Genomic DNA, 12,507 nt, shown 5'->3' with positions numbered 1-12,507 from the left:
TTGATGACTTTTTCTTGCATTGGTTTTGATATTACATATTTGTTCAACTTTCTTTGTTTATTGGAGTCCGCATGGCCTTGTGGGTTGGAAATCCAGTTTGGCTTCTATTTCTACCAATTAACCATAAAACTAAGATAATATCTACCCTCTCGGGTTGATGGTAGAATTAATTGAGATGGTATAAGTAAAATGGTTAGCGTATTAACTAGCAGATGGCATGCACGGGCCTCAACTTTCACTGACTTTTGAATAATCTACAGATTGACACATCTAAACTACCTCCTCTATGCTATCTTTCAACTTGCACATAATCAGCAAGCAAAAATTTTGAGCCATCACACAGTGGTGAGATACTTGTCAGCCAGCAGTGACTCTGTTTCCATTTACTGCTATCATTGTCTTTATGGTATTGTTTGTGCAATTACTTAAGTATTTTATAAGGTTTTTTCTGAACGTACCCTTTATTTACTTATTTTAAAAAAATATGTATTTTTTATTGATTTCAGAGAGGAAGGGAGAGAGAGTGAGAGATAGAAACATCAATGATGAGAGAGAATCATTGATTGGCTGCCTCCTGCATGCCCCCAACTGGGGATCGAGCCCTCAACCTGGGCATGTGCCCTTGACCAGGACCGAACCTGGGACCCTTCAGTCTGCAGGCTGATGCTCTAGCCATTGAGCCAAACCGTCTAGGGCTGAATGTACCCTTTAGAAATGGGCCACAGAAGGGTAGGGGTGGAGCGATGGTGGGTTGAATGGGCAGTGCTTTGGGCCCAGCCTTACTTCAACCAGAGTATTTTTTTTTCTAATTTCTGCAATGTAATATCATTCCAGGCAAGATTTCCTTTGAAGGAAGATTTTTGTTTCTAAAAACACATTTGAAAATCAGTTTCCTATTGTATTTCTACCTTCTATGGAAAAAGCAGAGAAAGAAATACTTAACTAATACTAGTAGTAAGAAACCTAAGTCTATGACTCAATAGGTTTAGATAAACGGGGAAATCACTAGGTATGGCAAAAGTGGAGATTCTGCATGTCTCCCTAATACTTTCGGACTTAATCTGTCTTTAATTTTGGACTTAACAGTATTTTTAATTTTGAAGTAAATGAACAAATTAAAAAGATATGCAAGAAAGCAGTGAACGACTAGAAATTGAAATAAAATACCATTTATAATAACATCCAGAACATGAAATATCTAAGGGATAAATTTAATAAAATATGTGCAAGTATAAAGAAGGAAGTAGAAATTATCCATAATCCCTTTACCCAGAGTTAGTTATATCTTTGTGTAGGCCGTTTCCATGCACAAACTTATAAAGAGACATGCTTGGAATCTCCTAAAAGATTTATTTTACTTCACCTTTACCTAACTGTTTGAATTTACTTTCACCTAGCAGTATTTTGCAGATATCCTTCTACGACAGTAATCATAAATTTCCATAATTTAAGAAGAATTTTACTGACTGCATGATATTTTGTTATAACACAATTCATTTGCTTTTTTTACTTTTTTAACCTTTTAAACACTAAGAAGTATAAACATATCCAGAAAAGTACATAAAACAAAAATAAGTTTATTAGATTATTATAAAGTGAATATTACTTTGTCATTCAGGTGAGGAATAAAACATTGCTGTTACCCTTGAAATGCCTTCTTGTGTCTCTTTCAACCAGTCTTTTCTTCTCTTTCCTAGAGGAAACCACTAGTCTGATTTTATGGTAACCTCCTCCTTACCTTTTTTCTTTTAGTTGATCATCCGACTATTCATCCCTAAACTATATAATTTTCTGTATTAAGATAAATCTTTATGTAAATGAAATAATCAGGTATATTTTATTTTGTTCATGGATTACTTTGCTTAATATGTATTTCAGGTTATGCACATTGTGTGAAGTTGTATTATTTTTGTTGCTGTGCCATATTCTACACTGAATATGCCACACATTTATTCATTCTGCCTTTGATGATGAGTTTCCAGTTTTGGGCTATTATAGATAATGTTGCTTTATGATTATACGAATAATGCTTGTTCATGTTTACTTGTTTGTATGTTGTCTAAGGCATTGGTCTGAGAACTGGAACATTCCTGGTACTAGGAAACTTACAAATGCCGATCCTTGGGATCCACCACATACTTAAGAATCAGAAACTCTAGGGGTGGTGCCCAGTAATTTGTGTTTTAACAAGCCTTCCAGGAGATTCTTTTGAGTGGTACAGTTTGAAATCCATTGCTTAGGGGAAGGGTCAGCAAAATATGGTCCATGGGCCAAATCCTGACTGATGCCTGTTTTTCACATGGCCTGCAAACTAAGACTGGTTTTTACATTTTAATTTAATTTAATTTAATTTAATTTATCTTATCTGTTATTTTGTTTATTTTTTATTCCTCCCTTACATTTTTGAATAGTTGAAAAAGAATTAAAGGAAGAATAAAATTTCTTGGCACAGGAAAATTATTTAAATGTAAATTTCAGAGTTCATAAGTACAGTTTTATTATAACACAGCTGTGTTATAGGCTGTTTTCTTGTGCAACAGGAAGCTGTACTTATGACAGAGATGTTATGGCTCGCAAAGCCTAACATATTAACTATTTGGCCTTGTTTGGAAAAAAGTTTGCTTATCTCTGCTTTGATGTATATACTTGGGAGGAGTAAAATTGCCAGGTTATGGGGTGTATTTACCTTCAACTCCTGAGATAATACCAAATTTTCTAAAGTAGTTCTACCAATTTACACTTCTGTCAATCAGTTATGAGAGTTCCCATTGCTCTCCATTATTTTTTTAAAAAATACATTTTTATTTATTTCAGAGGGAAAGGGAGAGGGAAAGAGAGACAGAAACATCAATGATGAGAGAGAGTCATTGATCTGCTGCCTCCTGCATGCCCGCTACTGGGGATCGAGTCAGCAATCAGGACATGTGACCTGACCAGGAATCGGACCATGACCTCCTGATTCATAGGTTGACACTGAAACACTGAGCCACATCAGCCGGGTGCATTGCTTTCCATTCTTACCTGTATTTTCGAACTTAACTTTAGTTGTCGCAGTGGGAGTATAGTAGTATTTTCATTGTGTTATTTTTGCCTCCAAAATTGTGAGAAACTTCAAACATAGAAAACTTGCAAGAATCTTATAATGAATATCCATATTCCCTACCTAGATTTTACAATTTACAGTTTATTATACTTGTTTTTATCACCTATTATCCATTCCTCTGTCCACCCACCAATCCATTTCAAAATAAGTTACAGAAATCATAACACTTCCCACCAAATACTATAGCCTGCATATCATTAACTAGAGTTCAGTGTTTGCTAAGAGTTCTCTTTTTATTTAAGTAACATGTACATACAATGAAATCCACAAACCTTAAGCACACCTAATTCATGAATTCTGACAAATGCATAAACTTGTGCAACTTAAACTTAGCAAAAGACACAGAGCATTAATATCGGAAAGTTTCATCATGCTGCATCTCAATGAATCTCTGTCTTGGTAACCGCTACTCAAATCTTTTCCTACCATATTAGTTCTGCCTGTTCTAAAACTTCATATAAATGGGATCATATAAGTCTTTCTGTGGTCATATGCTTTCATTTTTTCTTGGATGAGTGCCTAGGAGTGGGATTGTTGGGTCATAGGGGCAGAATTTTCAGTCTTAAAAGCAACTGCCAGATCTTTTCCCCAAGTGGCTGTACCATGTGTATTCCCACCAACAATGATAGTTCTAATTCTTCCACACCCTCACCTACATCCCCGCCCCCTACCCCATTCTAATGGCTGTGTAGTGATATGTCATTGATGTTTTCACTGTGGTTTTAGTTTGTACTTACCTGCTGATTAAGGAGATTGAGCATCTTTTCATATATTTATTCACCCTTTGAGTTTTATCATTTTGTCAAGTGCCTATTCATGTCTTTTGCTTATTTTCTTAGGCTGACTGTCTTTTTCTTATTTTTGTCTTGGTTATTCTTGGCCCTTAGCATATTTATGTACATTTTAGAACCAACTTACACCTTCTTACACACAGACACACATAAAAGCTATTGTGATTTTGTCTGAGACTGTATTGAATCTATAGATCATTTTGAGAATCGGTACATTTATAATAAGTCTTAGGTATCTGTTATTTAGGTTTCGCTTGTTTTCCTCAGTAAGGTTACAGTTTCTTTGTGGAGGTCTTCCTCATCTTTCGTTAGATTTATTCCTAGGTATTTAATTGTTTAAGTTTGGTTGTAATTGGTATCTTTTAAAAAATTCTGTTATTGAACTTGACTGCTTGGTTGGTTGATTGGTTTTTCTATATGTGATCTTATATCCAGAAACCTTGATTAATTAGGGTCAAGAGGTATAAGAATTTATCTGTGGATTCTTATGGCTTTTCTAAAGATATTAATCATATAATCTGTGAATGCTGACGGTTTTGTTTCTTTTCCAATCCTTATACTTATTTTTGGTCTTCCTATCTGGTTCTCATTCATGAGTCTTGTTCCCTGAGTGCTTCATCTTTGACCGTATGCTGCCGATGTTATTTGGAAAGTTATTTGGAGGGCTACATTGAGGCCTAGGAGGATTATATCTTTCTCCAAAGAGGTTTTATTTGTTTCTTTCATGGGTCTGGGGGCATTGATAGTCCAGGATAATTTTAACTAAATCCTTAAACTGAGATCCCTGGCCCACTTGATAATTGGAAACTGGACTAGATCCATAATCTGTAGACTAATAATCTTCTGGTTTACCCCCTCCTACATCCTTCAGAGTCCTATAGAGTAGGGGATAGTTTATCCACTGTTGGCAGAGTGTCGTTGAAGCTGCTTTCCCAGCATCAGTAAATGTAAAAGTGAACTTTAAATAATAGGCGTTGGCTGTTGGCCTGGCAATTCCTAGGTAACTTACCTATAATGCAGATGGGGTGGTCTAAGTTATCTACTCCTCATGAACTGAAACTTGGTGTTTCTTTATGATTTCATTGATTTTTTTAATTCCTGAGGATTTTTTTTGTGTTTTTTTTTGTGGGTTTCTATAACTTCTTTTTTTTTTTAAATGTCTTTATTGGTTGTTTTCTTTCCTTTTCTCCCTTCCTTTCTCAAATACCTTATTATAGTTTCCCATTCATCAGCTGTCATCACCCTTGTTTTTTATTTCTTTATGCACCTGTATTCTCTGAGTCTATTATCATTATTTTTTCTCATTAAGTGATGTTTTATGGTGTGCCTTGTTATATAAAATGCAATTGTATTGTAAAATGTATTTGTAGGAATTTTTTGAAGTATGATTTGAGTTTGCTTCTGCCAAGTGGCTGGGCATTTGAATCAGGGACCACCTTAAAACTAGTCCAAGGCTTGGGTTATTTCGAATGACCCATGGCATTTGATCAGGAGGATCTCAATGAAGTGAAACTAGATTCCCTACTTCCTGTGGGCATGACTTTGTATATTAGTCTTCTGTACTGTAGAGAAGATACTTTAAAAAATTTTATCAGTGTCTTTGACTTTTGTGAGAGACTGATCTGAATAATACAGCCTGCTTTACTGAACCATTAAAGTCTACTGCAATTTATTTAACCAAATACCTGTTGTTGGACATTTACATTTTCTTCTTCTTATTATTATAAATCACATTGTGATGAAGAAAAATTGTTCCTGGAAGTAAAACTGTTAGGGTCTGCATGTTTTAATGCTGATTGAAATGTTTTGCCCTTTGGAAAGGTTGTCCCAACACTGTGCATCCTAAGTTTTCCTATCTTGGGCCATTTTAATAGGCAGAAAACAGTATGACATTATTGTTTGAATTTACTTTTATTGTTTTCACCTACATGAATAGTAGCTGTACTATACTTTTGGATTACTAGTACTTATGTCCTACTTCCAAAGGTTTTACTGAGAGTTACTCAGATATCAAATGATGTAAATATTTCCCTCAGTTTGTAATTTATATTTCATCTTAATTTATAGATCTTTTATTTTTCTGTATAGAAGTTTATAATTTTTATCTAGTTAGATCTATCAGTCTTTTCTTTTTAAAGCCATAATTAGTCTGAGATATTAGATTTATAGTTGTTTCTAGCAAAACTAGTATTTTAAGTTCGGAGTTGTTTTATGGGTCTAGAAAATGTAGAAATAGTTAAATCACTCATAACTATAAATACCTATTTTAATAAAAATTATAACTCTTGAATTCAGATAATGCTCATTTGAAGTCTGTATTAAACTGAGTTTTTATTATAATTCCTTTGCTTTTATATTATAATACTTTCTATTTTTCTGCTGTTGTTCTTTTGGTATATTTTGTCAGAAATTGGCAGAGTAGAAATTTGAAAGTATATTAAATTTGAATTTTTAAAAGTATTTGGCTTCATTAATGCTAAAACTGATTTAGTAATTATATTAGGAATGATTTGAAATATCAGGGTTTATAAATTTTATAAAAAATAGAATCTTCACTAGTGAAGGAAAGTATTGTATTGGAACTGAGTGAAGACTTTTACTTTCTTAAACAATACGAAATATGTTTTCTTTTAGATAAGTAAGGAAGAGAAGTCTGTTCTACAAGAGGATATTATTGCTTCATCATTCAGTTCAATTATTGCTTCATCATCCAGTTCAAGTGAGACTCAGGTGAAGTTGGGGTCAATTTATAAGGTATGTAAACTTTAAACTACTTTCTAGGTTTTGTTAAATACATCACATTGAGCTTTCTATACGTGTTTAATGAGCCCATTTGTATAGCCTGTTGTCACACAGCCTCTCCCACTCCTGCGCATATTTCTTCTTCACCCCACTAAGAGTGTGCCAGCATTCTGTGTCGGGATGTCCTCCTACACAGACCTCCTAACCCTGCCTGGGCTCTGACGTTTCATTGCCTGCATTCTCTAAAAGGAATTCTCTCCTCACAATGCTTAGGCTTTTATGCTGCATGCTGGGCTGTCCCCTGCAAGGACACTCCCATCACCCCTCACTCTGGATCCCTGCTCTGCATGGAAGCCTTCTTTGCCATTGAAGCACTCTGACACCTTCTTGGACCATCTCCCCATGTGAACATGGTCTCATACCCTTTGGGCTCTCACACTTGCTCTCCTGTGGAAAGACCTTCTTTAACCCACCCACCCAGGTTCCAGCATTTTGCTTGGGCTACCTCTGCTGCTCTCTGTCCCTTAGCACAGATACCTGCTTTGCTTGAATCCATTAAATGGTTTTTGGACTAAATAGTTCTAGAGGGGAGAGCTGAAATTCATTTTAAAATTTGATAGTTGCAACCCGCCAGTTTCCTTTGAGAAGAATGTATTCAGCATTATTGGTGAGTGCCAGTGGCTTAAAATCCTGCCTCCACATTAGCTCCCCATTCTGACTTCCCTGTTCCTACCAGTTAGGCCATCATTCAGTCAACCTTCCAAATGTAGAGTTTGGGAATTAACATTTATCCCTCCCACATCAAACATTTCCCATTACTCTGCCTTCATATAATCTTTTGCTTCTGCTTAAGCATTTTTATTTCCATTGTGACCACCCTGATAAGTTAGAATCATGGAATATGACAGCTAAAGAACCCCTAAGGGTCATTTAGATGATCCCTTCCTGACCTGTCCTGGTTTTAAAGATTCTACATTTTTATAAAATTTGTAAACCCTGATATTTCAAGTCATTTCTAATAAAATTACTAAATCAGTATTGTCATTAATGAAGCCAAATTTGTTTAAAAATTTAAATTCAGTATACTTTCAAATTTCTACCTATACTCCTTTACCACTGAGGTTTAGAAGCAGTAATTAAATGTTCCAAAATCATAAGTCTAGTGAGTAATAGAGCTTGGATTAAAACACGTTTCTAAACTTCTGTCTCCTTTCCTTGCCTGAATTATTGTAATAAAGCTTCTTACCTCCTCCTCTGGTATGTCCTGTGTAAGTTACCTGTTTGGTGCAGTGTCACGCATGTACTGCCCCAGAGAGCTGTTTGACTTTCCATCTGTGTCTAACTTGTTTTCTCAACTAAATGATGACCTACTTCAGGACAAGGGCTGTGTCGTAGTAAAAACTATCTGTTAAAAAAAGCACACGTTCTATTTATTATGTGATGTCGTTGAGTATATTGAAGAATGGTGGGCATATCGATTAAATACTCTTACCTAAAACTTGGGCAAATAGACAATTTGGGGATCATTTTTTTAACCTAATTTTTTCTCTCATTTTTGAAAAGAAAAAAACGATTGGATAGTAAGGATGATTTTTCACAGTTCACTAACATATTTCTGATATCTTAAACTTTTAGTATAGTTCATAAGACTTTATAAATGTATAGTAGTATTGGTTTTTTAAAAACATATTTACTGGCAACTACTTATTTTAATAGCAAAACTGAATGCTTATTATTTTTATTTCTTATGGTTGAGATTAGCATTTGCAATATATTTCTCTAGAGAAAGAAGGAAGCATAGATGAAGGAATTCCTATTACTTTATTTGTTAGTAATTTTTAGCACTGAACATATTGTATACACATTAGGATTCTACTTGATGCAGAATAAAATGTGGAGTATATCGTATGAGAGAAATTCAATGTGCTTAGAGGGCTTGAGCTGGTAGTTTGAACTCCTGGGGACTATAATTTGTAAATTCATTAGTTAAAAAGAAAGCATTTTAACTTGACAATATTTTTCAAGACATCTACTTTGAAATAAACACATTTTTGGATTGCACTTTTTTCTTGTGCTAATTGTTTACTTTTAACGAGTGTAAGTTGATCTTCCTTTTCTTCTGATCTGTGGGGATTGATGAATTTCTCATAGGAAGAATTTTATTTAGACTTGGTACATATGAAGACTTAGGAGGATTTCAAAATGACAGGCACTGCTTATTCTCCCTGTTTCACTCTGAATTCAGATCCCTTTTGCTGACGCCCTGGATTTGTTCCGAGGAAGGAAAGTGTATTTGCAGGATGGCTTTGCTTATGTACCATCTAAGGACTTTGTGGCAATCATCCTGAATGAATTTAGAACCAAGCTGTCCAAGGCTTTGGCAGTAAGTATTTTCCTTTTTTACTCTATTTCCATATTCACTTTATTTCCACATATTCACATTTTAATTTATAAAGTGGAACCTCAGGTCTCGAACTTAATTCTTTCCGGAAGGCTATTCGGGAAGTGATTTGTTCAAAAATGGAATCATTTTTTCCCCATTAAAATAATGAAAATTAAATGAATTCAATTGAATTGAATTAATCCTTTCCAGACCCCAAATGATTCCCTGTTTAAACCTTTCTTATATAAAGTCCATGTCTAATGTACTGTTTAATCTGTAAATAAACACCCCTACTAGCTTTAAAGGAATCTCTTTTAGCACTCGTTTCCAGGGCTGTCTTTCTGGAGGTCAGTATGCAGCATCTTCACTTTTCCTATATTGCTTCCATCCGGCTGATTACTTTTCATTTATCCAAATCAATGAACACTTTCACACTCTTAGCAACAGCAGCACTTTTGATGGCCTCTTTATGTTTTAAAATTGTGCTAATCATCCATTTGGCCAGCAACAAAAGCAAAAGAAACCCGAGAACACAAAAATATTCAGAGCACAATTTCCTGATATGTTAACAACAGGAGGTTCAGGGGTAAACTGACTCATATTCAGCATTCTGTCCTTTGTTTGTGGCCTGAGAGATGTTTTTTTTTGTCATGTTGAGGTATCAGCATGAAAGGGTTATTGGTCAAGAACTGAAGTTTTGTTTGACAACCCAGACTTTTTTTTCCATGAATAACTTGCTTGAGAACTGAATCGTTTGAGATGGGAGATGTTTGAGAACTGAGGTTTGACTGTATAGCCTTGGTCGTTTTGTTCTTTACTTCTTAAGAAATAAATTAATTTTTATAATGATACTCAAATTGCTTATGATGTTGTACTGGTAATTCTAGAACTGTTAGGTTTTTATTTGTTTCTACCATAGTTAGTTTTCTTAGTTTTTCTTTCTCTTGGTAATACTAATGGAGAGCTCATTAATTTTGTAAGTGGGTTTTTAAAGGTCCTGTTTCTTTGCTTGGAGATGGATTTTATATAAGGCCCTTCACATTAGAGTGGCCTTTGGTGGATGTAACCCTTAGATTTTTGTTCTAAATTGATATTTTGGGTCAGTAGAGGGCAATGTAGAAGAAAGTCTTTATATTAAATAGTAAAAACAGTGATATGATAGTGCTGCAAAAAAGAGCCTACTGCCGGGTGAGATTGGTGCTAGCTGTGTTGAATATATAACATGATTGGTGCTTTTTAAGAGATTTGTTGGAACTGTTATACTTAAGTATAACATCTTAAAAATACACACAAAAATTGTAATATTTTCTGGTGTAAATAATTTTTATTACTGGCTCTTCTGGGTTAACTAACATGTATAATTAAGCTATATCAGCATTTGGGAAGACTAAAATGTTAACTCTGCTTTTATGAAAGAAGGCACTTTATTTAAATACATAGCATTATAGGTGTTTAATAACTGTTAATATTCTTCCTCTTTCCCTAATCTATGTGCTATTGTTGCTGTTTTTAATCCTCAGTAGTGTTGATGTTTTTCAATAGTTTCTTTACTTGTCTTGTGACTTATCCTGGACCATAATCTATTTATAGGTAAAGATATAGCATCTTTCCTACTGTCAGTCTCTGTAGCAGACATATTTGCCTACTGGTGGTTGTTCTCCTTGTTTTATTATTGGTTTTGTTCACCCACTTTGCCTGTTGACTGTTATGCCCAGATTTCAAGATCCCCAAGAAACCAACATCAGGGAGCCAGTCAGTCCGATGCAAAAGCATAAGAATCTGTATTTCAAGCTAGCTTGAGCTCCCCGTCCACCAGACTCGCCGACACAATGGCAAGCCAAGTGGCCGAGAGAGTGAACCCCCGCGTAGAGACGGGCTTTATGGGGGGGGGGGGGGGGTTGGAGTAAGGGGAGGAGAAAGGACGTAGCCCTTACCCTGAGGCAAGATAGAGGGCGTAGCCCTCGCCCTTTCATTGACATGTTGGACAGCACTTCTGTATGTGGAACAGCCATGTACTTTTCAGGACAGCGGGTATCCTTAGCTCACATCCACTAAATGCCAATAGTGGTCCAAGTCCCCATAACAACCAAAAATATCACCATGTATTTCAGAAAGCTGCTGGAGTGTTGGTATCATCCTTGGGCTGATCATGGTGGTTTCTTCCTCCTTTCCAAATTATTGATCTGTGCATGCGATACAATGTAATTCTGGCTGAAAATATGAGAAGTTGTTTGGGGGCTTCTGAAAAAAGCTTTCCTTGCTAATAAAAATGGGCACATGAATATTTGCTAGTCAACTTAGTTTCCTTACAATCTTATGTACAAAGAAGACTATGTGGCAGATTTAAAAAACTAGAATTTTTATTTATTTCAGAGATGAAGGGAGAGGGAGAGAGAGAGAGAAACATCCTATATAATGAAAGGGTAATATGCAAATCAACCGAACAATGGAACGACTGGTCACTATGACACACACTGACCACCAGGGGACAGATGCTCAATGCAGGAGCTGCTCCATGGTGGTCAGTACGGTCCCACAGAGGGAGCGCCACGCAGCCAGAAGCTAGGCTCACAGCTGGCGAGCACAGCACTAAGGATGTCCGACTGACGGCTTAGACCCGCTCCCCATGGGACATCTCCCAAGGGCTCCTGGACTTTGGGAGGGTGCAGGCTGGGCTGAGGGACCCCCCCCCCCCCCTCAAGTGCATGAATTTTGTGCACCAGGCCTCTAGTCAATGATGAGAGAGACACATTGATCAGCTGGCTCCTGCACACTCCCTTCTGGGGATTGAACCTGCAACCCAGGCATGTGCCCTCACTGGGAGTGGACCTCCAGGTTCATAGGTTGACTCTCAACCACTCAGTCACACCAGCTGGGCCATGTGGCAGATTTTTGCAATCCCACCCCCCCCCCCCCCCCCCTTCTTATGGGCAGAAGATGGGGAATATAAATATACTGAGATTAAAGACAGAACTCTGTGAGTTCCTAAGTTAGGAATACATTTATTTTTTCAGCACATTACACTTAAGCTTTGTCCCTCCCTCTCTCATTTTTTCCCCCTTCCAACATACTATAAGAATTTTTAAAATATTTTTTTAGAAATTTGAAGTAATCACACACTTACAGAAAAGTTGCAACTTTCTGTTCAATCCCCAGAAGGGAGTGTGCAGGAGGCAGCTGATCAATGAGTCTCTCTCATCATTGACTAGAGGCCTGGTGCACAAAATTCATGCACTTGAGGGGGGGGGGGTCCCTCAGCCCAGCCTGCACCCTCCCAAAGTCCAGGAGCCCTTGGGGGATGTCCCATGGGGAGCGGGTCTAAGCCGTCAGTCGGACATCCTTAGTGCTGTGCTCGCCAGCTGTGAGCCTAGCTTCTGGCTGCGTGGCGCTCCCTCTGTGGGACCGTACTGACCACCATGGAGCAGCTCCTGCATTTTTTTAAAAAAAAAAATAATGTTTTCCCTAAATCATTTGAGAATAAGTTCCCA

At 36.6% G+C, this 12,507-nt stretch overlaps 1 protein-coding gene across 2 annotated transcripts in view; it reads left to right on the top strand.

Annotated features, from left to right (window-relative positions):
• PRIM2 (DNA primase subunit 2) overlaps positions 1–12,507 on the top strand; it is a 282,668-nt gene that overhangs the window by 43,923 nt on the left and 226,238 nt on the right. For both annotated transcript variants that reach the window (XM_070419340.1, XM_070419339.1), the window contains exons 6-7: positions 6,529–6,648; positions 8,882–9,019. In XM_070419340.1, coding sequence (XP_070275441.1) covers positions 6,529–6,648; positions 8,882–9,019 — 258 coding nt within the window. The remainder of the gene's footprint in view (positions 1–6,528; positions 6,649–8,881; positions 9,020–12,507) is intronic.

This window comes from Myotis yumanensis, unplaced genomic scaffold (assembly GCF_028538775.1).
Source record: "Myotis yumanensis isolate MYYU_CA2020_CCGP unplaced genomic scaffold, mMyoYum1.0.hap1 SCAF_6, whole genome shotgun sequence".
Taxonomy (NCBI): domain Eukaryota; kingdom Metazoa; phylum Chordata; class Mammalia; order Chiroptera; family Vespertilionidae; genus Myotis; species Myotis yumanensis.
Note: the sequence above shows the minus strand (reverse complement) of the source record. Positions and strands in the feature narration are given on the sequence as shown.